Consider the following 27609-nt stretch of genomic DNA (forward strand, 5'->3'; position numbering starts at 1 on the left):
TGATATCTCTGCCTTCCCCATTTCTTCCTTGTTTCCATCGTGCACTAGGGCATACCTCTGTCACAGTATTTTGTACACTTAATTTTAATCCGGTCTTTACTTGTCCTTTACGCCGTGGGTTCCCAGGACAGGAGCTGTGCTTCTCACTGCTCTATCCTGTGACAGTGCTATATAAAAATGAGTGATTTGGTCTTCAGTTTGGTAGCATAAAGTTAACAGTGAATTTGTAACCATTACTAAAAGTGTGCTTCTAAAGATTGAGCCTGATGAACCAGATGTCTGAATATTAGTAATTAAAGTAAGCTTACATTTAACACATGCAAGATTACTTTAAAATATTTTCATTTCCTTCTCATAGCTATAATGATCCAGCCTTTAATGAAGAATGCAAAATGGAATACCTGAAGGAAAGGGAAGAATTCAGAAAAACTGGAATTCCTGCAAAGAAAAGGCTACAGAAGGTTCCAACAAGCATGTAGGCAGATACTCAAATGACATTCAGGAACTCTAATATTCATGGAAGTCATTTTATAGTATAAATCACCTTAAATAATGAACTCAAGCATGTATGTTTGCTTTAATTATGAAAATACTGAAATAAATATTTTATTTCAAAGTTCTGGTTTCTTAAATGGGAAGGTAGTAGTTACTGAAGTGAGATATGGTTTTCCTGGTCATTCTGAACCTTTTGAAAGTTTTTCCACAACTATAGTTCTATAACAGTGACACTGATTTTTTACAGTCCAATATGGTCCTTATATTACTTTTCTTCCAATGTATAGGCTAATGGCTAATCATGGGAGCCAAAACTAAAGAAAAGCAGGAATGGACAACCTTCAAAGGTGTTAATAATAACTAGGCAGTATAGCAGGATGGCTATGAACCAGAATCCTTCCTGATTCTACCACTTATTAGCTATACAACTGTGGAAGTAAATCTAATACAGTTTGTGAGGATGTACTGAGTATTGCATATAGCAGCTACACGTACAGCATGTAAGACAGTGCTTCAGACCTGGTGGATGCTTTTATATTGGTAGTTACTGTTAGTAGTAGTACAGGCTCATTTGGAAACTATCTTAGTCCATTTTCTGTTGCTATGGGAGAATACCCAAGACCAGGTAATTTATAAGAAAAATTTGTTTGGCTTACAGTTCTGGAGTTTATTTGCCAGCAGCTTCTGGCAAGGGTTTTCATACTGCATCAAAACATAACAGGGTGAAAAAATAGAAGGACGAACAAGTGTGGGCAAGCTTTTGTAACAACCCGCTCTCTTGAGAATTTATACCTGCAATAACGGCATAAATCCATTCATGAGGGCTCCACCTTCATCACCCTATTACCTCTTAAAGTCTCTTAGTACTGTTAAATTAGCAATTAAGTTTCCAACACATGAACTCTTGGGGGACACACTCAAACCATAGCAGAACCATAGATAAAGAGATACTTATATGAATTAATTTTACTTACATCTTTGATGTAGAATTTTCTAAAACATATGTTCTTAACCTGATAACTTGGCTACTGAGTCCTTTAATCTTTCATTTTGAAAAGTTATCTAAGTGAATTACCATCCTGTAACATAGTAATGGACTCAGCAAGTAGCATAAAAAATTTGTGTCCCAATTTAATAATTTGAACTTTTATATTAAAAGTTATTTTTCCCCATGAGCTGTTAACTCTTCCACAGCCATTGTAACTAGTTTCAAGATAAGTAAATTTTATGTATATTTTCACACAATCCGCATTAAAAGCACAAATAGAAATTACTACCCACTAAGACAAGGTTTAACTTTCCCTAATCCCATGAAATAGATCTGAGAGATTTTTTTTTTTTAAGAAAGAACTTAAATAGGACACTGAAGAATCAATAGATGTTCAAGTTCCATACTTTACTCTTGAGTGAACCACTCAAAAAACTATTTTACTCTTATTTGAAATACAAAGAAACCACATTTTCCCAGGCCACAGATCAAAAGGAGGGAGATTACTAGAGCAGACAAAAGCAAAGCAAATACAGAAATCTAAAGACCACACAGCATAGGGGCAAACCTGCCCATATTTCCACATTGACCTTTGGTATTGGTGTATTTCCTAGAGCACAGGAAGTTACCTGTTTTTAGAGATAAGGTTACTTTAAGAAGCTAGTGAAATATACAATCTGTGACTATTTTATAGCTTTAAAATCAGAAGTAGCCCACTTCATGTAGAAAATTCACTTACGTATATGTTGCTTTCCCCAGAGAAGCCAAATTAGATTATATAATATAAATAATATGTTCATCCTCATGTCAAAGACTAAACCATTCACTGTAGGCTTCAGAATACCCATGCGTATCCATACTGAAGATTTTTTTCACCTGGTACATCTGCCTCAGTTGTGTCTTGCTTGCTTATGGGTGCCTGTTGATATTATTCTGTTAATATGTGATAATCCACAGGTTTTTTGCCCCTTAACATACACCTTCTCCAAGTAGCCTTTCTGAATTAAGATCAGTACTTTGTTGTCACATGATTCAGTTCTTCAAGTCTGAATTTTCCCATTTATTTTGGTTTTCTAATGTTTCACATAGGCACGTTCCTGCTTTTAAGAATTCAGTTCCATTTTGGCAGCAACTCGATAAGTCTTACAGATGTAAATTTTACTTTAGCTAATAAGGGAGCAAGAGGAAGGAATAGGTGGCTTTTTGTTATTTATGTTCTCTTCATTCTGTCGATTTATGGATGTACTGAATTGAACCTTATAAAAAGAAATATAAAGATTCAAAGGAAGCTCTTGAGAAAAAGTTTCAGCTAGTTTAAGTCAACATATTCAATTTTAAATAGATTTATAAGCTACAGATGGGCCACTGTTTTTTTTGTTTGAATTTTACCTAGAGCAGAGATGATCAAGTGTACATTTAAAAACTTCTAGCTGGGTAAAAAAATTTTGGTTAATCTTTCCTTACTAAAGAACCTTATACATCATTTGTCTGGCACTTTAAACTGTCACAGTCACTGACTTTAGTACACCTGTTTGATAGCTATCATCACTGTACTGTTTAAATGGAAAATAATTTTCTCCACTCAAAAGCTGGTTTAACAAATGTCTATTATATGAATCATATTAACAACTAACAATTAGTACCAGACTTTGAGATATATAGGCAAGGACAGTATTTCACATCCACTTCAATTTCAAACAAAAATAATTTATTTTAATTAAACAATTTCTTGGTATTTTTCAAAACATTAATCAAGCAATTATTTCATAAGACTTTTTTTCTTTACAAAGGAAAATTTCCAATTTTGGTTTTAAAAAAGGTAAACCAGTAAGCTACATTAGAGAGCAGATACAATATACAGCCTATGCAGCCACATGAGAAATAGTTTTTGCTGCTTTGTTATTACACAGGTAGTTGCTTCCTTCAGCTAAAGCCTGGAGTATTGTATTTGTTTTATGCATATTGGGTTTGGTTCTATTACTTGGCAGGAGATTGTACTCCCCTGAGTCAGTATGTTCATTGGTCAGAATAAATTCCAGCATCTGACACCAATTCCATTAATCACAGACAAGCTTGAATAAGTGTAAGATAATAGAAAGAAAAAAATATCTGGTGAATGGTGAACACTGTCTATGTATGTATGCTATTCAGTAATATAGTAGAAGAGATCTGAGATACTCTTTTGAGTTCAAGATATATGAAACTGTCTATCAAAAAGGATAAAGTCCTCCTACATGAAATACTTTAACTCAGGCAAAAGGTGTATGAACCAAGAAAATCTCCACCCTGAAAGAATTTAGATAAATTTCCATGTGAAGCCATCTTTGTTATTTCCTTCTTTATTTACAAGTAATTGGCCACTTAGAATAAGAGTGTGTGGACATTTCATGATTGACAATATCAATACAGCCCAAACTTTGATTTCTATGATTAAAAATTCTAATTTAAAATCACTTTCTCAATAAATATATTACATTTCAATACAAAGTCTAACAATTTAGAAGCTGCTCTACACGAGCAGTTGTAGTCCCTTTGAAGAAAATGACTTTTTATCATTACACACATACATTTATGTTTATATTATGGCCCACTGAAGGGGCAGATTAGACTGAAATCTGTGTGATGCTCTTTCTACTACTTATTGAATGGTGTGTAGGGTTAACAATCATTTGTTTACACCTAACAGAGGTTTTCAACTATTTCAACTTTTTTTTTTTCCCCCAATTAGGACTTAAGGAATATACTGGGACAAAGTTGGCTTCAATGATCAGGTTGTTTCAAGTCTTAGAATTCAAACTTCCATTCTAAAATTTTATCAACAAAACATGGTGATTAAAAAAATCACTTTAAATCTTAAATATTGAAACACAATAGCATATAAAGATGGTATAACCTAAGATGCTTTTATTTCATTATATTTTCAGTATCTTTATGCATTGTAACAACAGAAATGTAACCTATTCACATTGCCATTTGTTCCATTATGCAATCTGAAGCAACATACATGGTTTCCTTTTATTTTCATGAACAGATATTTAGACATTTCACACTTTGTAAAACCATGTCTACAATCTCCAATCCATTCTTCTGAGAGGCAAAATTTTACAATTATCGAAGGCAGAGTTCTCTTTTTAAAACACCTTAAGTTTACTTATTAATTAGTTGAGTAGTGTATTTCGGATTCTTAGAATATGGAGCTAGAGGGTGCTGTTTCATACTAGAAAACCAACTATGTTGGTTTTTGTAAATATTGTACAGTATGTTCAAATATAGTTACTGAAGAACTCTGCAAAATTTTAATCAAAATCCCCTTTCAGTTTGTTAAATAATTTCTTGGGAGGACCACTGAAAGAGGTAGTGTCCTCATGGTCAAATCGTGAATCTCTTCCAAATTAATTCTTATAAAGGCAGTTCTGATTATGCTGATCCAAGTAATGCAGTGGTGGAAGGTTGGGTAAAGGTAAAGTTTTACTTTTAGTTTCCCCAAATGCCGTCTCACTTGATTTAGGAGGACTTGGAAATACCCAGGAATTGTCTTCCAGAGAAAGAGAATTTCTGCCGTAAGAACTGTGTTCCTGAAAGCATGTGCCATCATTAGAAATGGATCTCTCATTGTCTGTCCATGACTGGAGGACTGGTTTCTCTGATAAAACCTTTATATCTCCTGGTAAAGGGGAAGATGCGGTATGACAAAGAGCTTTGCCATTTGGTGAGAGAGGAGGATGTCTTGTGTATGTTGCAGTAAAATTCATCAAGTGCAGTTTTGTGCTGTCTCTTCCGAGGTCTTCACTGCATCCTACAGGGGCACAGGCTAAAAAGAAAACACAGACTAAATGTCAGATGACATTTGTGATCATAAAATTCGGTAACACTTCACTAATTTGACTGAATTCTAGAACTGGTGATGAAATTAACATTTCCAAGTTAGTGTGATCATTGAGGCACTGTGACTAGGAGATGACAGATGATCTGAGTTTTAATCCTGGATCAGCAATTTACTGTGACTTTAGATATTTATCTCTTAGCTGCTCCTGATGTCTCTTTCCTTGTCTGCAGAATGGATATAGAATTCCTGTCCCAACTATGTCATAGAGCTTTTAAAAGAGGAAGAACTACACATTTTTTAAAGTTGGAAACTAATACAGTTAAAATACATATAAAGATCCTGTTCTTGGCTCTTACTGTGGCTGGAGAAGGGTTGCAGACTGTTCACATGTCAGTGGGGACTGAGATAGTTCAATTAGCCAAAAAAAAAAGTTTTGGACAAATGCAATGGCCTAGAAAAAGACTACTTAAAAGCTATTATTTCACCACAGCCAGCATGTTGGTAATACAGGTTTCTACTCTCCCTCCAGCTCAACCTACCAGTGTGGAAAGGTAAGTTTATCCTTAGCTCAAGAAGGATGGCCAAGAGTAACAAAGGCTTGACTTCATGCAATTTTAGAATAAACAGATTGAACGACATTATAAAATAAGCTCGTTGTTTTTCCTGGGAGGGTGGATAAGGATGGAGGAGAACTGGAAGTGAAGTGTTTGGCTTTGGAAAAAAGGTGATACAAAGGTCAGGAGAAAGGTTTTTCTAGTCTCATCTCTGTACTCCTCAAAGCAATGAGTTCTGTATAAGGAGTGGTGACCTTGAGCCTGCCACTGTCATAGGAAATGTGCTAAAAAACTTACGTTCCAAAGCACTGAAAAATATCTTATTTATCAGCTAGGAAGGAACACAAGGATGAGCCATGTCCAAGTATGAAAAGAGCATTGCTCCTTTATTATTCTTTGGTAGTTCTATTTATCATGTAAACAAAGCTACAATGAAAACCCAATGCAGAATTACTTTGAGTCCCTTTAAAGAGAGATCTTATTTGTACCATCAACCTTTGGTCTCAGATATAACTCTGGCCACCGGAAAACTCAAGGACAAAGTGAACCAAAAATTAAGCTAGACTTGCTAAAACACCATATTATTTTCCCTGATTTATATGTAACCAACTCTCTAAAAATGAAAAGGAGTTCTAAATTCAATTTTCCTTTCCAAAGTTTAACATTTTTCCTCACTAATAAACACTCCTGAGGACAAGTATTTATGACACAATCCCCTTGTGTCCTCTTAAGACAATGTGAAATATAAGTAAGTAATTTTAAACCAGACGGTGATTATTTTTTATAAAAAGTCCCACCTCATTTTTAAAAAGTAAATTTTAGGGCATTCAAATTTGTATCACACAACTTTTCAGAAATATACCTGTTATGTAATACTAGGTACAAATGTACTGATTTTTCTCTAAGGTATAAAAATAGCTTTGGCGAAAGTAGCTACTACTAGTTAACACAAAACTCAAAAAGTTCAATCAGTCAAGCAGTTAAATATGAAAGGCAAAGCAATGAAAATTGTTTGCTTGAAGGGCATAAGGGGAGAATACCTAGTCTTCGTTGTAATCAGCTATATCCTTTGTGGAAAGAAAAGCTTATAAGAAATGCAAAAACCCAAATAATGAATCAAAGTTTGTTTTTTTTTTTCAAAACAACCTAAAAAGCTAGGTCTCCAGTGTATTCTGTAGCACTGGAATGAAAATTTGCTTTTGGTGTCTTTTTTTTTTTTTTTTTTTAATATATGAAGTAGCTGTGGTAAAAGGTCAACTAGAGCAAACTTAACACCTCAGTCTTATACACATAAGCAACACTTGGCTGAGAAAAGCCACAAGGGGAAAAGAATACAGTACTGAAGAAAAAACACATCAGCAACACCTTTATGTGTGAAGTTGACCAGTATGAGACTGAAGCCAAAGCAGAGAATGGGTAGGCTGCGAACATACTATATATACTTTGGCTTATCAATCTCTCATTTGATGAGATTTTGATAAGATACGACAGCTAGTTGCTCTTCAGGCAGTTTGGCTGGAATCAGTGGTTTCCGGTAAACAGTGACTTGCCTTTCTTGATTGCAGTTGAGGTTTTCAGTTTTCTTAGTAGTTCAGCTTGTACTTGAGTCACCAGATGTAAATTAGACATTTCTCTCTTCAGTTCCCAGTATGCATGCTGCATATTATCACTGAAATAAATGTTTTTACAAAAAGTTAATACTCATCATTCTTTTTTATAGACAAAAGGGAATAACTTTAGAAACATGCAGATCAAATTTCTGCTCCAATTAGTTTTGAGATGATGTAAATTGAATAAACAATTGAAAGATATTTAACTAGGGCATTAATAAGTGAAAAGATCTTGAAAGAATAATACTGTCCATCTGATATGTAGCAATTAACTGTATGATATTAAACAGGGTATAATAAAAATAAATATAACGGATGAGAGCTTCTTGCAGAGTCTCAGAACTGAGATTTTATTTTAGGCTATAATGTGCAGCTATTAATTAGTAAGTAGTAAGAAATATGTTCTTTATTTGCAAATCTGATTAACAGTAAAGTTACACTCATTCAAATATGGATCAATTTGTATTTATCCTTTGATTGTTTTGACACTGAATTGAAATGATATATCAACTGCTGAATATATATCCAAGTCCACATTAAAATAAAATTTAGGTTTCATGTATTACATTCTTTATGTCTGACTGGGCTGTCTCATAATGTTGGTTCTAAACCAATGTGACATGACAGCACAAGACATGAAGAGCCAGATGATTTCCTGGTAAGGAAAAAGAAGCTAGAGAGGGAGGATTATATGAAACAGAAATAGAAACTTCAAAAATGCCTCTCCTATTTTTATAATTAAAAGTATTTTACCTCAATTATCTAAGAAATTATAATTAGTGATTTTAAACCTAATTTTTATAGATTCTGTTTTCCATTAAACATTCATACTCGGATATTCATTATTTTTTTTTTGCTGCTTAATTACCACCTAAATGAAATTAAAATCTTCAGCATATATTCTCATTTTGTTGTACAGGAATATCACAAAGTATTAAGTATAAGACTAAATAATCTTATAGCATTAAAAAATAATTATTACCCCTTAGAGATATTAGTGTAATTTTAGTAGTACAGAAATCAAACTAGACAAACATGTCACCTTATGCTTCAATTTTTGTGTTACCATAAACACTTAAACTTCAAAAGGACAACATTTTTGAAATCTAATATCTCCAATTACAGAATATAGTTTATATTTAATATATAATCTATAAAATATAATTATTTTGAATTATGTAAGGTGAAATACCTTTTTGTCAATAAACTTTACACTGCTTTTAAGAAAAATGTGCTTTAGTTTCTTGTAAACATCATTTGTTAAGTTGTAGTGTATTAGAAATCACAGGGCTTTTTGCAAGTTTTGAATAGGGGTCAAATAATTAGTTCACAAAATTAACCATGTCTACTTCACCAAAAAACATCTGAGATGTTTGCTACAATGAATGTTTCACACAGGAACCTGTCTTAAGTGTGAAGAGAGTTGTTGGTTTCTTGGTACAATTCTGGGCATTCTGTATGCTTTCTGAAGAGTTATTCACATTATATAGCAGTAAGTGTAAACACTGTACATGTGCTAATTCATTCAGTCATGGTATGAATAATACAGCTTAAAAATAGTTTATTATTGGCGTGAGACAGTAAATCAGAGCCCGTTTTAGAGAAAACAGCAAATACTGAAGACAGTCTGAGAGCTAAAATACACAGCTAGGCACAGAAAAGAAGAGAAACAATTCTAATAATGGTGTTTACAGTGCCTAATACAAACTTTTCAGTTCAATTTAGTGAAGACTGCTTAAAACTTAGGTTTAGTTAAAAACTAGGTCACTGAGTTTAATACACATGTAGTCTTCTTGTTTTTTGCTCTTAATGTAACCTGAATTTAAAACTACAGATAGGCAAATCTAAAATTATTACTAAGTATAGCTCACCCTCTTGTGGATAACAAAGTAACTGCAGTTAGTGTTTCCCAGTTTACAGTTAATATTAAAGTGCTAAAATCTTCAAAGTGTGTAAAAAATTATTTTAAATTCTATCTACTTGAATAAAATGTTTAAACCATCATTTAAATGATATTGGAAAAGGCAAGTCGTCATCCCTAATTTTTAGCAGGCTTCCAATTAAACCTCTTATCTAGGTATTTCAAAGACAATATATAGATTGTGACCTTCCTATCCTCACCACAGTTCCTCAATTGGGAGTATAAACTTTAGTTAAGTTTTGCTTTAAATGCCACCACAAGCAAAATGCTATTAATGTATATAGTTGTCTATAAAGAACTTATACAACTACTTAAAATATTGAAATGTAACACTGAAGCTTCTCAAATGAGAACTCTAAAAACAGATGAAGCACAAATAACGATGGCTGAGCACTAATATTAGGCACTTCACCACATTGTCACACCAACTTGGTAAAGTGGGTAACCTCATTTTACACACGAGGAAATGGGTTGAGAAGTCTACTGCAGTCTGCCATGTTGCTGTTTAAAGCTTTTTTTCACTTACCAGGTCTGATGACTGATCACTGCCCTTTTAGAGTAACATTTTTCATATTATCATCAATTACCACGCACCTACAATATGCTGATTGCCAACACAATCTTCTCAGTATAAGTTTTGTACTTCTCAGTATAAAACTTCACATCTCTGACTTTTAAATGAAACCTGCTTGTCCACAACTGAAGGAGGGAGTACATGTCCTGCTTACAAAGTGTAACATCTAAAAGCCATTTTCTTAATTGACACTATATCTGGAACTCTTTAATACAGAAATAACTATTCCTTGTATAAGAAAAATCCACTTACTTGAGTTTCTACTTCAGCCATACATATTTTTCTTTAGCATTTGAAAATTTACTGAACTATTACATCCTCCATCACCACGGTAGAATTAAACTATGGGATATTCTTAGCCAAGAGTTATAGACTTAAAAGTGTGTATTTTGACAATTGTGGTTCCCCCCAAACAAGTGGCTTTCATTTTTTATTGCAAGGCACAGCAAGAATCATTTTACACTGCAACCCAAAGAAAAATTCTAAGAAACCATACTTACCCTTATTGTGTGTAATGCACTCTGCTATTGGTATGTTCTTTCTTATTCCGTATTTTTACAATGCTTATTATAGCTAATAAAATTTCATAGCACTAAGGAAACACAGAAGAGCTTGAAAAACACTTATCTTTTTTTTTTTTTTCTAAACCTGGAATTTACATTTTAGGAAGTCATCTGTAACACAGTTCCACAATATAAGTTTACAGATGATGAATAAAAGAAGTACAGTGACTCCATATCTAGATCTGGTTTAAAAACTAAAGCAATCAACCTAAAGCCAAAATCAAAACAGGAACTGGCAAGACATTGGTTAAATTTCTGATAGGGTTATTATTGTTAAACGATGTTTTATACAAGGAGTATCATACAAAAGGCCTCCAGTAATTAAAAGGTTCACTCTGTCTTACAAAAACAGTATACTACCTCATTTGCCTGGCAATATGATGGAAGAAATACAAAAAAGGAGAGTTCCCAAAAAGCAAGCTATCCAAATAACTGAAAAATATTCCTTAAAAATATCTAAACCTTTAGTTAATGGTTTAATGGAAATATCCCTATGTACTTTCTCCAATATAGTAAACCAATCTGTCATCTGAATTGTTCCTCTTAAAAGTGGATGAAGTGGCCGGGCGCGGTGGCTCAAGCCTGTAATCCCAGCACTTTGGGAGGCCGAGACGGGCGGATCACGAGGTCAGGAGATCGAGACCATCCTGGCTAACACCGTGAAACCCCGTCTCTACTAAAAATACAAAAAACTAGCCGGGCGAGGTGGCGGGCGCCTGTAGTCCCAGCTACTTGGGAGGCTGAGGCAGGAGAATGGCGTAAACCCGGGAGGCGGAGCTTGCAGTGAGCTGAGATCCGGCCACTGCACTCCAGCCCGGGCTACCAAGCAAGACTCCGTCTCAAAAAAAAAAAAAAGTGGATGAAGTAACTTACAAAGATTAACAAAACACAAGAACATAAACTGGAAACAGGCGGAAATGATGAGGCGAAAAATACAAAACAAAACAAAATGCAGTGGAGAATGAGGCTAACATAAAAATGCATGATAAAAGTTTACCAACAGTAGGCCACAAATCTGGTTCTAAGTTTTCTAATATATAACCAGAAGAGAGAAACCTAATAGGTTTTGCAGTTCACATTGTCTACCTGATACAAATGCAAACCAATTTGCAAAAACACACAAGTGTATATGAGCACTGAGAGAGCCACTGGGACACGCTGTAATTACACAATTCTTTCCATACATCTGTTGACACGGATTTAACACAAAGTAACTTTTAAACTGAATTTAAGGCAATTCTTTCTAAAAACTCCTCTGAATTGATACTGAGCTTTAAAGAATTGCGAGATTACACTCTGGAGCCACAATTACAGCTTTGCAGCCTTGAAAACGGAATCGTCTCCTTGGGACTACAGCTTTCCCCAAATCCTGGCACAGAGAGATTTTAATATCTGTTAGTTATCTGATGCCTTCAAACAGGTATTTTTTGGGGGAGTCAGGTTTTCAAGAAATTCTTAGTGGATATGATCCAAATTATGTAATCTCCCATGAATGGAAGCAGAAATTCCATTCTATATCACATATTTCGAATGTACTATTTATATAGCCCCTGTATTTGATCTCTCTTGCTGATATTTATTTATTCTTTACTCCTTTCTAAGCTGATTAGAAGTGGCTTACAAAAAGGACAATACAGAAAAATAAGGGGAACCCTAGGTTGACAGGAGAAAAGAAGATAACTGACAAGATAATTTTCAGAAGTAGTTTACATGGACACTATACTAGACACATTTTTCAAAAAAAAGAAAAAGTTTCCTTGCAGTAAACTTAGATAAAATTCGAAGGCATAATTGAAGTACTGTTCAAATGGCAGAGTTAAATAACTTCAACAGAGACTGTACTGCCAGCTCACAAAGCCGAATAAAACAGTTACTGCCGGCACTTTATAGAAAAAGTCTGCCAACCCCTGATCTAGAAGAATGGCTGTATGTCATTTCCTCAGATTGTTTTTCCTAATTGATCATTTCTCTCAACCAGGTTTTTGATAGAAATTGGCTTGACACAATTCACATTATTTACTTAGGTCAGTAAACTTTGGAAGCCAAATGACAAAACAATGAAGTCAGATCACTATTTTTTATTGGATGGAGGGTAACAATGTAGAGAGGCTATCTTAACATAGTAGAAACAACAATTATTAGATAGTTTAAAACACAGAACTGAAGTTACTTAAGTAAAAATGATACGTATTTGAGGAAAAAGGGTTGAAAAAGTATATGGACTCTGATGGCTACTTCTATTCTTATGGGAAGAGGGAACAGTCCTCAAAATTCATGCTATCCCATGATTGCGCCACTGCACTCCAGGCTGCGCTACAGAGACTCTGTCTCAAGAAACAAACAACAAACAAAATAAACTTCATGCTATCCCAAAGACTAACAACGGCCAAGTAAGCTCTTAAGACAAAGGAATGTTATTGTATATAGATAATGAATAATTCTTCATGTACAAATTCAGTATTACAGAATACTTCCATATTTAGCTAGTTCCCTAAAATCATACCTAAAATATTACTAAATGTTCAGAAAGTTTAAGGCATCCCATTTTTCTGCTACTTAAATTCAAAGCTGTTATTAACAATTAAATTTTATTTTATAAATATATTGTGATCAGAGGTTACATTCAGTATCCAAACAACATCCATTTTTTGTTTTTAGGGTTAAGTCATAAAAGAAATCTAAGGACCTACACAAAGTGACTTATGGAAGAGGACAATGTATTATTTTAATGCTAAAGAATGGTCATACCTTGAAATGCTTAGTTTTTGGAGATCTCTGCTCTTCAGATTGTCTTCCTGATATGGATCCTGTCAATTGTTTAAAAAAAAAGAAGTTTAAAAGTTGTAATTTTTACATTTTATTTAGTCTCAGCTCTTACATTACCAGAGACATGTTTCAGGTTTTACAGAATATATCTGTAAGTGCAAAGAATAAAATTAGATTTTAAACTCAATTTTAATGAAACACCTCCAATCTGTAACAAATATCTCTAAATCACTTCCAATAATTTAAAGTATGCTAATACTTTAATTTTCTTTAAAAGAATAAAATTGCTCTCATTTTGTAAAAGACCTTGTAATCTTACAAAACATATTTCTGAAGACACCAATCTGAAGTCTATATTCAAAAAAGTATTACACATTTATCACATTTCTGTTTACTTATGGTACAGGTGAATGAATTCTATGGGAAAATGGAAGTTTTTTGGTATTTTACTTTTTGTAGTACTACCAAAAACACACCAGAATTTTAACAGGTTACTGTTTTAAAACGTCACCATACATTTCCTCCTTCCACGTGGATTAAAAATGACCTGGCGAGGACATCATAAAGTCCCTGTACGCTTTTAAATTTAGTTTATTTAGTTTGCAGATGTGACAGAAAGAACCTTCAGAAGATATTTTTAAATGGACTTAGTATGTTTGAGACAACTCTAACACACTTGTTTGCAATGCATTCTCATTTAACGATCTGTAACAAATAATGATTACCACAGGTATTAATTCTATTGGCAGATGTGGCCAGTATAAGCTCAGAATACCAATTTTAATTTTATTATTTCTTACTAATACAATCTAAATTATATAATTTGCAGTGAAACATTAAAAAGCAACACAAGGACTTCATAAGTACTCTGAACTTGAGAGTAAAATGTGAAAAATACCTAATCTTACAGGAGTTAAAACATTTCTGGATCTCTGATTTTAATACTCTAACAGTTAAATTAAATCTTAGGGAGCCCATGGAGAGGGGAAACAGAACTGGCCCAGAACTGGCCCACAGGTCCGGGAGGTCTGACCATTAACAAGACATATATCCTTGGACCTTGTTTTTCCTGTTCCTTGCAGGAAATAATGGAATCTGATCAGATCACTTATAGTATCTTCATATCATCAATTAAAATCTTTTTAAAAAATTAGTATATACTTACGCACACATGTTCATTGAAAATCTTCCTCATTTTTAAAGCCAACAATATAAAAAATTTGACAGTTTGAGTGGGAAAATGTTTTTCCAACTACTATCTAACAATTCAGAGACTCTAATGTACATCAGCAGTAAGCTCATAGGGACTGTATCTAGTATTCAGACGCTTTTGTTGCTAGTAATAGACTGCCTATGTCCTAAAGGTGATAATGGATCTGTTCCCCAACTAGTGCCATATGATGTGGGAGTTTCATATAAGGTGAAGCCCATGGCTACGAAATCTTGGGAAACAATGTTCAAGTTATATAGGTTTCTGTACTACAGCAGAACCTTTAACATACGACAGCACACTGTGAATCTCTAACTGGGCTATTGCTATTAGGGACTTCAGACGTCTTCTAAACCAACTTGATTTTACTGATCCAGTATCTCTTTTACTTCTTTGGCCCTAGAGTCTGTATTTCTCACAGGATCAACTGTTCTGAATATAAATGGCTGGAATATTAGGGGACACAGAAAGTCCAAAAAGCCCATAGTGGAACTGCCCCTGTAACCTCACTAACATGACATACTAATGAACTGAATTCCCTCACTAAACACTTAAAAAAAAAAAAAAAACCCAAACAAAAAAAACACTATTATATCCATGTAGGATGCTATCACATACTTCAGAAGGTTTTATAAAATGCTTCACTGAAAGTGTCATCTTAAAAAAAACAAAATTTGTTAATATGGCTAGAGTAATGTGAGCTAGAGTAATATGGCTAGAGTATTGTGAACATAAATTTCTCTCCTTGGCTTCCTCTCAGATTCGTGTATCCAAGAGGACTCTAGCAAGCAACATCATTGAAAGAAGATTTGCAAGTATGCATCAAGATTTCAACTCGGAACCCTTGATAAACTGTTATTTCCACTCTTCCTCTTCTTTGTTCATTTATTTTAGTTTGAGTAAGCCCTTTTTAACTTCACAGCCTCACCCTACCCCTAATAAATGCCTGTGAAGGTGGGGGCCATCTTATAAATATTGCCTTTTCAATATTCCTCTCATAGCTCATCTTAACTATTAAAAGTTTCTTGTCTCTCAGACATAATTTAGTCATCATTTAAAGAAAGTGATTTCTTCTACCTCTAGAAGTCTGTTTCTGTGATTTGGTTACTTATGACAGATGAATTTAAACTAAAAGCAAATTTATTCCCTAGCACCATCTAGTGGAAAAGAATAACTAAAATGCTAAGAATAGAAATTTCAATACATATAAATACCTAAAAATACTGACCTTCTGGATTACTCTAATCAAATTTTTTAAAAAAGCATTTATCTACTGAACATACTATATAATAGCCACTATGCTAACTAGCTGTGATTAATATACTAAGTCCTGTGAGCATGACAGCCATGTTTGATCAGGAGAATAAAACTGTGTCCCCTAATATTCCAGCCATTTATATTCAGAAACAGTTGATCCTGTGAGAAGTACAGACTCTAGGGCCAAAGAAGTAAAAGAGATACTAGATCAGTAAATAAAGTTGGTTTAGAAGACGTCTAAAGGCCCTAATAACTTCTTTACATACACTAATTTTACCTTCATGAAAAAAGGTATTTAATGTCTACTTTACAGAAAACAACTTCCAAAAAGTAAAATGGTGTTCCTAATGTTACAGTTAATAAGCAACACCAAAATTCAGAGCTAAGTTTCCGATTCCATGGTACTGCTTCCTACACTACAACAAAATATCCATCACGTATAAAGGCTATCAAATTATTTCCTTTCAAACAGAATATAAATACTGACAATTATAATTCAGAACTTCAAGGTGCATATCCTTTCTTGTAAACCCATCTTTTGAAAAGAGGCTTCTCAGTGGTGACAGTAACTGATCTGTGGAACAAGGATGCTGAGTCTTTGAAGGAATTGTGGTGTGTGGCCACAAGCTCAAAGCTGGGAACAATCAACTTTATATGTCAAGTAGGAAAAAAAACCACTTTGGCTCTAGTGGGAGATGACAATAATTTTTGTAGTGTTTCCCTTTTATCTGGGATGGGGGTGCCAAAGTGAGTTCTCATTGCCCATTTCAGAGGAATTCATTTGGCCAAGGACTTAGGCAGAGTGCTGTATTATTCTCAATGTCTGGCTCATTCTTATCGAGTGGTCACCTCTCATAAAAACTACATTACAGAAGAAAGAAGTATCAGCTCCATCTAAGAACACTTGAGATTCAGGGCAGAATCTGGAAAGCAGTCAGGAAGTATGGGATAGAGTTCCCCTTTCAGGTGGCAGTATCCCAGAGGAACAAGAAATAAGAAACACAATTCCTCGATAGTGTTAGAATGCTTTGGTAGGCAAAATGGTTGAGTGCAGAAACAATTATGTAACTGGTTATACCTTAGTTTGAGACACATGAATGCATAAAATGGCTATTTGCTCCAGACTACTAAGCTTTTCAATGTCTTGTAATAATTATTTAAAATCTGCATTTGGTGCATTGCTGTCACACTACTTTGCTACTTTATCATTTCTTCTTTTAATCTCAACACTGTCATGACGTCTGAAAACATAGATCCAAGCTTGTTAGAACCTGGTGTAAAATACTGGGCAAATAGACTCTTGGTGAGGACCTAAGAGGCAGCTTGTTTTAGTGGTTGACTTCAGGCTAAACACACTTCAGCAACTTGGCAGGTTTTTGTTATTGTTTCCAATTCTTAAATTCTCAGCTATTTGCTGGTAGTTAAAGATGCCCCAAAGTATTAGTCTTTTGAAAATAAGTAAGCTGTCATGTTTTCTTTATTGGTCATGTTGTTTTGTTTGTTTAATTCTAAAACTTGAGTTGTCCCTTATGATATATAAATTAATGAAACTATTAAGTAAAATAATATAGGACTTAAAACCTGAGTACTCTTTAAACTTTACAGAGAAAAAAATAACCTAAGGAAATTGAAGGAAAGAGTCTGAAAGAACAGTTATAATAAACTAATAAGCTTACTAAAAATCAACCTTTTAAACAACAAAATTGTTTAATTTTGTGACAGACTAAAAGTATATGGCATGTCAAATTTTAGCAGAAATGCTTAAAGAGGTAGATAAACAAGAATTTTTTTTATTCTCTAAGTAATTACAATTTATTTTAACTCTATGGTTTAATACATACTTAGTTATAAATCCTACATATGATGTACAAAGAACACTGAATTTCTCGATTTAGTAATTCTGTAATACCGTCTGTTTGGCTTTCTGTAGTTCTATTTTGAGATCGCTACATTCTTTTCTCATTAGTTCCAGCTCTTGTTCCAAGCCATGGATCTTCAGGTCACAGCTCAACTTTTCCACCTCCCAGTTTGATGAAGGTGGATTTAAATTCCTCATCACTACAAAAAGGATGGACAATGGAATTGTTATCTTTTCCTTCCACATTGATTGCAATTCTTAAAAATAGGTTGCTCTGGTAAAATGTAGATAACAGAAAAACTATCATAAAACATATATGATCAATAGTTTTTTAAAAACAGTAATTATTAATACTTTCAAATATCTATGCTAAGGAGAGTAAGAAATCTAGCAATCTTGTTTTAGAATTTCTAAAGACAACTACATTAAAATCAAGCATGTGCTAAAATTGCAGACAGATCAATATTCTACATAAGTGAAGGTTAAAACAGTGACAAAAATAATAAACTGAATAAACTGAGGCTCAGCTAATCATTCCATCTAGTCCTCTCAGAGAATACGAAGTTTGACCAACAAGCTCAGAGTATGATGTCAAAACAATTTATCCTTAAAACATTCCACTGCAGAAACTCAATACAACTGGATACTGCTTTATTCTTTAATTAGTAACTCAGTCTCTCTAGCTACAAAAAGCCCCAACTAGTTATGCTAAGAGACTGCATCTCAATCTCCTATCAAAAGGTCTCTCAGAGGCCCACTCTTAGCTTGTCTCATCAGAACGAATATTCATGGGAACAGGCTATATTCATCCATATGCCCCAGATCCAACTTTCCACCCCAACATTTCATCTGCACCTTTTAACAACCTTCGGAAAGAAAAAGAAATGGTAACAACTCCATAGCAGCGTGTTTAACTGTGGGCAAGATGCTCAGTAAGAAAGAGAAGCCGGGACAACCAACGGGCTAGGTGATTTCACTTCTGCTTCTTGCTCCTGCGCTTCTACTCTCTTCCTCTTCTGCTTCATCACAACCTAGACCTGAATAAAAACCATCACACTTTCTCTAGGAAAAGTGCAATATACAGCTAAGGAAAAGTTAAAGGAAGTTGATATTATGTGAAGGTAGAACAGAGAAATTAACATAAACCTAAAAATTAAAAAATAAGGTCTTAGCATATGGATACAGAAAACTGTTGATATTACAAATAAATGGAAAAATACGCTAATTCTGTTGGAATACTTATAACAAGTAACTGGCATACCCTGCTGAGTTTCCACCTCTGTCCTCAGCTGGAGGAGTTCTACTTCTTTAGATTGTAGCTGCTCATTCAATACTTTCAAAGATTCAGAGTTGTCTTTATTCTAGTTAAGTAGGGAAAATGCCAAATTACATTCAATAAAATCTACACGATGGTATTATATTGCAATTTTCAGGTAGATATTGAAAAAAACACATTCTTGTCTTTAAAAGCAAGGTGAGAAAATGAACTCAGTTTCTCAGAAATCTTTTTTTCTTTTTCTAATTTAGGACATCATTATTCACTGGCTTAAAAAAAAAAAAAAAAAGACTAAATCTACCACATCATAATTTTTCAAAATAAGTCAGTGGTGTTAGACATATTTAAGTCCTAAACATCATTACATACTAAATATTTTACATAAAAATAAGTTAAAATATTACTAAAATTTCCATTTTGCCTTGAGTATATATACAAAATTTTAATTACTAAATGTGAATATTTAACTTACTTCTAATTTTAAACCTCTTGAAGGAGAAAATTCATTTCCAAAATACAGATGTCATTCTTTTCAAACCAACTTACCATTTTGTCCAGTTTGCTCTTCAAATTATCTCTATCAATGCAAACCTCTCGATATGCATGATAGGCCTTATTTACTTGTTCTCGTCCCACGGAACTTGTTTCTTCATCAAATCGAGCTATTAGCTAATGGTATGAAATTAGAAGAGAAAGCTTAAGAGAGTATTCTACAGATAAAAAATAAGTCAGTGTTCTGATGGCTCCATATCTTACTTGAATTGTTGTAATAAGGGGATAAAGCCTGGATTCATTAGGTGAGTATTTCATTTCCACACAATTAATCTTTACAAAGAAAGCAAAAATGTGCAGAATATTTTTTGAAGTTTTCTATGCTTTTACCTAATCAGTATTTTATAATTCATGGTATCTGTTTTATCACATTAAATCATAACTACAACAGAGTATAGATGTGATGCACAGTGCTTAGATGTTTTTCAAATTAAAAGTATCTAATTTTCAGGAGAAAAAACAGCACCTTAGGGCATACTTGACTTTTTTTTTTTTTTTCCCCCCGAGACTGAGTTTCACTCTTGTTGCCCAGGCTGGAGTGCAATGGGGCGATCTCAGCTCACTGCAACCTCTGCCTCCCAGGTTCAAGTGATTGTCCTGCCTCAGCTTCTGACGAGCTGGGATTATAGGCGCACCACCATGCCCTGCTAATTTTTGTATTTTTAGTAGAGATGGGGTTTCACCATGTTGGCCAGTCTGGTCTCGGACTCCTGACCTTAGGCAATACACCTGCCTTGGCCTCCCAAAGTGCTGGAATTACAGGTGTGAGCCACCGTGCCCAGCCAAGGCATACTTGACTTTTTAAGAAATAGATGTGCGTGTTAATTCATTAAATCCTTCATATTATAGAATAGGAATTAACAGGATTGTTGGTCATGAAGTACAGAAATATTTCCAATGTTAACTATACATAAAATCTCATTTTTCTACTAAACTTTAAAATAAAGCTACATGATCCAAAATGTTATCTTCTCTCACTGTATCCCAGTATGTTACAAATTTACATAATCAACATTAAACATAATTCATATCAATACAAAGAAATAATAATTATTTTACAACCGACTCCTTTCCTCTTACTTCCTACCAAAAATGAATCAAACTCTACCAAGCCCCATCTTCAAGTTTTTTTTATATAGGATAATTCATTTCCTTGGATAATTAATTTCCATTATACAGGACAATGCATTCTTTACCCTTTGTGGTAGCTGCTCTTTGTAGGATAAAAATGCTCTGACCTGAGCTGAAAAAATATAAACTAAGCTAAGTTAAAACTTTAAAACTCAAAAACAAAAGGATGACTGAAGAATATTCCTCATATATAAAGCCAAGTAGATTGGTGCTTTATATTCAATCAGCTACCTTACTTATATATTCTATAACAGGCGTGTCACAATTGTACATGGAAAGGTAAACAGAAAACATCAGTTTATCAGTTAAAAGCATTATTCCTACTACATGTGTTAAACAAGAGAAAGAATGTTGAAGTGAATATTTCAGCCCTGGTAAATACATTATTAAACCTATTGGACAATGTTCCAGAAGCTTCCTCCTTTGATACTTAATTTCTTTTGTCAGTGTATCTTTTGTTTTTTTTTTTTTTTTTTGCCCAGATTTGAAAATTCTGAATAAAATACATACAGCTATGAAGGTAAGTAAACCTGAAAATGAAATAAAAATATTTGGAATATAATTCCAAGTTATTAAATCCTCTCCTACAGATACAGGTACAAGTACATGCTACGTGAAATACAGGATAAGTATAATGCCCAGAGTTTTCAGATTAGCAGTGAGTTATTCTTGGAAATTTAGTACAATCATGGAAGACAGCACAAAAAGTATTCAAAATTTCAAATATTTTCAATTATTCCTTATGTCACAAACACAATGAAGGTAAAAGATAAAAATTACCTTTTCTTCCAAAAATCTTATTCTCTTCTTTAACAAAGAGTTCTCTTTCTCTGAATCCTTAAGTCGTTTTTTGATGTCTTCATATGCAGTGACAAGAGCAAAATGGGAAGCAACAGATTCATCTCCTGAATATATTGAAACTGGAGTCACTGTATCTCTCTTATGGGCTTTTTCATGATTCAGAATACAGATATCATCTTCTACCAGTGCATCCATGACAGCTGTTTAAAAGAAAAAAAATATGAATGACAAATGTCTCACTGAATAAGTGAAAAGGAAAAAAAGTTATAGTTAGAATAATGTAAATACTAGGACAATGTTTAAAAACCAGACTGCCTGGGTTATATTCTAAACTCTACCATTTAGTGTCTGACTTTGGGCAAGTTGCTTAACCTTTATGCTTCAGTTTCCTTATTTATAAAGTACAAGGAATAATAGCAAATACCCCATAGAGTCTTAAGAATATTAAATGATATCTATAAACCACTTAAAACTATAATTGTTAATATGTTCTATAAAAATCTGAAATATCAGCTTCATTAAAACAATCAAAATTTTTAAAAATACTTCATCCCCAAATATTCCTTCTCCTAACATTTCCACTTAGATCTATTAGTAGCAAGTTTTATAGCTTCTCAATTTATAACTTCTCAAAAATTCTGAGTATAATTCATTACAACATATTAATATTATAGAAGTCTTAAAGCATACTCTATCTTTCCATACCAGTAATTGGTTATGTTTGTTGTATATTTAGAAGACAAATTAATCAACACTTGCGTGTCCAATATGTCCCACTATCATATACTACATTATTTAATCTCTTTCAATTATCTGAACAATTCTATGAAATAGGTACCATCTATATTTTATAGGTAGGTTTTAGAAAGTTGGATTAGCCCTGTTAAATCTAGAATAATGTTAAGCTCTGTGAGGGCAGAGGCTATGTCTGTTTTGCCCATCATTGTGTCTCCATCTCATCACTGTGTAAAAATTGCTCAATAAATACTGATTACTGAATGAAGAGTGGGTACAGTAGGATTCAAATCAAACTCAGACTTCAAAACCTAAGAGGCTAGTTACCTTCATTGTTTAACGAAAAACTGACTTGCTCTGAACATCTACGTTTGCTGTTAGGTTCAGCATTACTTCTCTGAGAGTTATGTTCCTGAAAAACATGATGGAAGGAGAAATTGTGGCTAAAACCTTTTAAGACCTCCTGGGAAAAACAGAATAAGAGGGACTTTAGATCATGCAAAAGAACCCAAAAAGTCCTTTTAAATATTTTTTAGTTTAAAATAAAAAACTAAATATAACATTCTAAAGAAAGATTATCAATTGAATTTCATGTATCTTAGGTCAGTAATTATTACTAGAAAGTGAGTTTTTAACTATCCCTTGTTTGGAATAAAACTTGGTTACTTACTAACATCAGTCACTGTTCAAGAACATTATAGATGAAGGAACTGAGGTAGGAGGAATTTAAGTATTTTTTCCAAAGTAACATAGTAAGTGGAGAGTTGAGATGTAAACATAGACAATTTAACTACAGCCTTGTTTCCAACCCGTTTCACTACGCCTGCTTTCTTCCAAAATGTCTAATCTCCCTTCTCTTATCAACTAATGCCTATAACATTTCTTTTGCCTTATTTCAGACCACATGAATACCAACAAAAGGTTTTGTGTTTTTCTGGGTCTGGTCTTATATCATTGTATTTTTGCTTTTCTAATTGTACAACTAAAAACTTCCAATTGTCAACTAAAGCAACAGTTGGGAGCACCTAAGCAATTTGCATATAGGAATAAGCAAGGCAGGTTAAAATAAATGTGTACGCTACAAGTCTTGAGTAGGTAAAACCTGCCATCCAGTCAATCTTCACTAACATCAATTTAACATTTTCTAACCACACAGGACAATTCCCACTCTTAAGGTACAATCTTTCCCAGTTTTTCAATAAAGTCCAAGAACAAGAATATACTATGCTACCTACAGTATACCAAAAAAGTGGCAGATTCTCAGAACCATAATTAACTCATGCTGCTTCTGATGCAAGCTACATTTGCTCTAATGATGAAAAGTTTAAGTTTTCTTCCTCTAAAAGAGTTTACTTTTCAGTCTCCAGATTCAATGATATTCCAAAATAAGAGCAAACATATTCCTGTCATGCTCTTGCTAGCTGAAACTCCCGTTATTTCCTTTCAAAAGAAAAGTACAGGTTTTTCTCATATTGCAAACTGAAAGTATGCATATATATCTTCATATAAGAAAGACTCTTACACACACACACACACTCTCCCCTTAAAAGGAGAGCAAGTTAAATAAGCATTAGATGGCTAGGTAAGCGGTAGAATGCAGTTTGGTTTAAGGAGAGGTAAAATTGTGTCCATAGATGTTTGACTTAAATAATTTAATACTCAACCCAATGGGCAGAATTTATTCGATGTGGATTTTTTCTAAAGACAGCTGAAAACAAGAAATAACATAAACTGCTCTACAAAGTCAAAAACAGATATCCTGCAGTTTGTGTACTTTAAGGATTAGGGCTCATGCACCTCTGTTTTACAGAAAGTTCTAACTAGCTCAGCTGTGATTTACTTGTTCATTTTTATCATGAAACAATCATTTACACAGCAAGGAAAACCCAGAGAGGCAGAGTTGTGCAGAAAAATAATTATTATACCATAAAGGTAGGTAATAAATCTGAAACAACAGAACGCTATGGGGGTCTGAGGGAATGGGGAGAAAAAGTGGTTTTCAAAGAAGATACCACAAAAGAGCAAATGTCTCTTAAGACTGCATTCTTATGTGAAGAAAATGGTTATTTTCATTGTACTGTACTTATTGTACTTACACCTTCACAGCTTGCTAACTTCCAGTCACATGCATTTTTTCTACCACTTAGCTAAGTACTGTTATGAACAAAGTCTTAGAAAAGTTTAATACCTTACCTATAGCTACACAGCTAATCAGTGACAACGGTGAGACGTGAACCCAAATAAGCTGTCTTCTAAGTCTACGGTCTTAATACAACATTTGGAGAGGCAATACAAAAGGGATTCTGCTTATCCTAAGAAGAATATGGACAAGGCATAACTATGTCATAAAGAACACTTGCCCAGGATTCAGAAACACAGACTGTAGTCTAGGATTTGCCACCCTGATTATAGTTTAGTTTGCTTTACCGCTCTAGATCGAAATTTTCCCACCTATCTAGAATGATAGGGTTAGACTACATCACTAAGATGCCACCTTACTAAACTGTGAAGGCAAAAGTTTAATACAAATACAGAATGGCAACCTAAACAGAGAGAAGGGAATTCACATTTATGCCAGGAGCTGCATAAAACGTATGGTACACACATTATCTCAAGTCCACACCAAACTTGGCAAGGAAGGTATTAGCACCATGATAAATGAGGAAACTGAGGCTCAAAGAGGTGAGATAAATTGCCTATATTCACACCAGCAGTATGTGACAAAACTGAAGCTTGAATCGAGGCCTATATGGTAGGCTCTTTATTCGATATTGCCTCCTGAAGTAAATCATATTTAGAATTTTCATCACCTTTCTACCTCTGAAAAGCTAGGATATTCCCGAACCCATTTCGTACAATCAGTCAAAATACTATGGAGCAAGGATTAAGTCTTATGAAGACGAACAGACCAATGCTTATTCCCCTTCCTCTATTTGTAATGAAATAGGGGCAGAAATAGCCTAACTAGTTTATGAAGACGGGTCACCGAGTACCTCTTTTCAAGACATCATCTCTTATGTGCGTACATTCGCAATAAAATGACCTGTAATTCAATAAATGTCCAAAAATGTACTCAGCATTAGATATACAACATGAAGAAAAACTTCAGTTCCATTTTTATGACTCACTGAGTTATCCAATAAACTGTGTTAGTCCAGAAATCAGTTTGTATTGCACTGAATCATAAGACTCTTCCACAGTTAGCATAGGTATGAAGAGCAGTCTACTTCTTTTCATTCCTTTCATACAGTAATACCTTTAATGCAATTCAATGTTACTGGTGTTACTGATAATTATTTTCTAACAGTACAAGACAACTATACTTGCACTCTGAATATAAGTGCCATAAAAAAGAGAAAAGTTAGATTGGTCCTGTTACTTCACGGATTATAAAAAAACTTCATCATTTTACTTAATAAACATCACAGGGTTCTGCATTGGTAATTAACAGTAGCCAAGTGTTTATGGTACACCAAGCAGTATGCTTCATCTTTTAGAGAAACTATCTCATTTGTTCTTCATAAGCATTCAGTAAATCTATGTAATACCTCCGAGGTTGTAAATAATCTCCTCAGATTACAGGTGGAGAAATTGAAACATGAAAACATTAGAAAGTAGGGGAGCCAGAAATGAAAAATCAGGCAGCTGACTCCAGAGCCACCATAACTCTTAGAAACTATGCTTTGGTGACTTAGAGTATATATTACCCCTATTTCAGAGATAAGGAAAATGAGGAAGTTTAGCCTTTCCCCATTGTCAAGTAAGTGGAAAAATCAGCATTCAGATACTGGTGTTCTGACCTAATCCAGTGTCATTTCCCATTATGTTATGCTGTCTCTTTAATATTAAAACCTTCTATTTGCGTAAGACGTCTCGCTTACAAAACAGTATCACATTAAAATTTTGTAAATATCCTGTAAATGATGCACTGTTCTCAATTTACAGATGATGGAATGATCACAAGATTGGGCAATTAGATATGGCGTTTTTAGAGAAATGAAATTGTGCCTTGAGATCTTGCTCAATCCAATTTGAAATTCCAATCTAAAAACCAAAATGCCTTCTATACTTAAGGAGCAAGGGTTAATTTCAATCCTGGTACGTTTCTCTTTGATTACCGTAGCAAATTTCCATTACGTCTTGGAGCAACTGATGGTTTGATTGGTATTAGAGTTTTCGTGGGGATTTTATCTCGCTTTCGAGTATTGGGGTTTCTTGTGTGTAGAGGGTGTTAGCCTACCTTGCACGTAGTAGTAATTACTCAACAAATAGCCGAAGGCTGGAATGAATACCGTACACAGGTTAGACATTGGAGAAACGACGAATACCTGTCAGCCCTCGATCAAGTGCAGGACGTCGATATTCACTACTCAGATGCCCCAGGGAGTGCCGTCCTAGCCAACGTCCCCCTTTTCTTTCCGATAATTTGTATCGGAAAGAAGCATTTGGCAGTCCCAACGAATGAAAAAAAACCTCAAGGCGCCCCAGTAAGAAAAGGAGGAATTAGAGAAGTGAATGACCAAGAAGGGCCTGGACAGCTGGGGGTGAGGGTGACAGGGGAAGGGGTGTGGACAGCTGGGTGTGGGGGTGACTGGGGAAAGGGATGCCCAGGAGTGGGCCGCTCCCTAGTCAAAGGAGGGGGTGCGGGAGGGAGTAAGAGAAAAATGACGTGTCTCTTCGGACCAGCAACAGCAACGGAGGTTGGCCGCGGCATTGCCCGCATCCCTATCCTCCACCGGGCCCTGGCGAGTCACTCACCCAGAAGCCAGGCTACGTAGGGCCGCCCCCAAGGCCGCCGAGTTTCGATTCCTTAGTGTTTGGAAACGGACCGAAAACAAACCGGGTCGCCAGGGGTCACCACGGGCTTCCGGTTTCTTCGAAGACACCGCCGCTTCCACAGCGAAGGGAGTTGTACCGGGTGCGCCGCGGAGGGAGTCCCATTTCTTCTGACTCGGCAGGAGCCCTGGATGTTCTGGAAGGAGGGACAAGCCGAGGCTGGAGGGGCTGGGCCGACGCGGAGAAGGCCCGTTACCCAGCAATACGCGCGCGAGACCCAGGCCCGCCGTCGGCACCAGCACGGGCCAGTGGGAGAGGAAGCACTGCGGGAAAGGACTCGAAGTCTGGCTCAGCTCTCAGCCGGAAAAGGGGCCGCCACCGTCCACGGGCTCGGCGCCAGGGCCGCGCGAGGAAACCGGAAGTCAGGCCCGAGAGAGCTGGGAGGGCGTAGGGAAGCCAGGTTCGGTCGTGGGGGGGTGGGGAAGTGCAGGAGTGGCGCGCGGTGTACTACATGTCCCGTGAGCCTCCGCAGCGGGACGGGGCGTGGCCGCGCGACGCCAAGAGGCGGAGGCGGAGGCGGAGTGGAGTTAGGTAAGAGCGTTGGAGGCGGAGTGGAGTTAGGTAAGAGCGTTAGCGGGCGCCTTACCGGTTGGGCCAGGGGCACCTTTCAGGGGCGCCCTCTAGTGCGTCTTTTTCACACAGCGGCCTTTTGGGGG

General features: G+C 35.2%; 3 protein-coding genes across 17 annotated transcripts in view; 2 read left to right on the forward strand and 1 right to left on the reverse strand.

Moving 5' to 3' along the window:
* Window positions 1–4349, forward strand: part of CMC1 (C-X9-C motif containing 1) — an 82607-nt gene extending 78258 nt beyond the window's left edge. For 6 of the 14 annotated variants that reach the window (XM_031663784.1, XM_021934925.2, XM_021934930.2 and 3 more), the window contains one exon: window positions 359–4349. Coding sequence is in view for 7 of the 14 variants with exons in the window: in XM_021934930.2 (XP_021790622.1) it covers window positions 359–479 (121 nt within the window). In the remaining 7 variants the exon portion in view is untranslated. The remainder of the gene's footprint in view (window positions 1–358) is intronic. The other 8 variants (XR_004182320.1, XR_004182321.1, XR_004182317.1 and 5 more) reach the window with 2 other exon arrangements.
* Window positions 4325–27248, reverse strand: AZI2 (5-azacytidine induced 2). Of its 2 annotated transcripts, XM_009201836.4 has the most exons (9): window positions 26876–26989; window positions 22445–22529; window positions 21362–21582; window positions 19445–19567; window positions 18884–18983; window positions 17674–17822; window positions 13280–13338; window positions 7414–7532; window positions 4366–5294 (listed from the first exon to the last, which is right to left on the reverse strand). In XM_009201836.4, the coding sequence occupies exons 3-9, from the start codon at window positions 21575–21577 to the stop codon at window positions 4876–4878; spliced, it is 1185 nt and encodes a 394-aa protein (XP_009200100.1). In that variant the 5' UTR covers window positions 21578–21582; window positions 22445–22529; window positions 26876–26989; the 3' UTR covers window positions 4366–4875. The 2 variants fall into 2 exon arrangements, with proteins under 2 accessions (XP_003895248.1, XP_009200100.1); XM_003895199.4 differs by lacking the exon at window positions 22445–22529 and having other exon boundaries at window positions 4325–5294; window positions 26876–27248.
* A 214-nt stretch (window positions 27249–27462) lies between these two features.
* The window catches only part of ZCWPW2 (zinc finger CW-type and PWWP domain containing 2), a 158723-nt gene continuing 158576 nt past the window's right edge, over window positions 27463–27609 (forward strand). Inside the window, exon 1 of the mRNA XM_031663787.1 lies at window positions 27463–27514. The gene's annotated coding sequence lies outside the window, so the exon portion shown is untranslated. The remainder of the gene's footprint in view (window positions 27515–27609) is intronic.

This window comes from Papio anubis, chromosome 2 (genome assembly GCF_008728515.1).
Source record: "Papio anubis isolate 15944 chromosome 2, Panubis1.0, whole genome shotgun sequence".
In the NCBI taxonomy this organism is placed as follows: domain Eukaryota; kingdom Metazoa; phylum Chordata; class Mammalia; order Primates; family Cercopithecidae; genus Papio; species Papio anubis.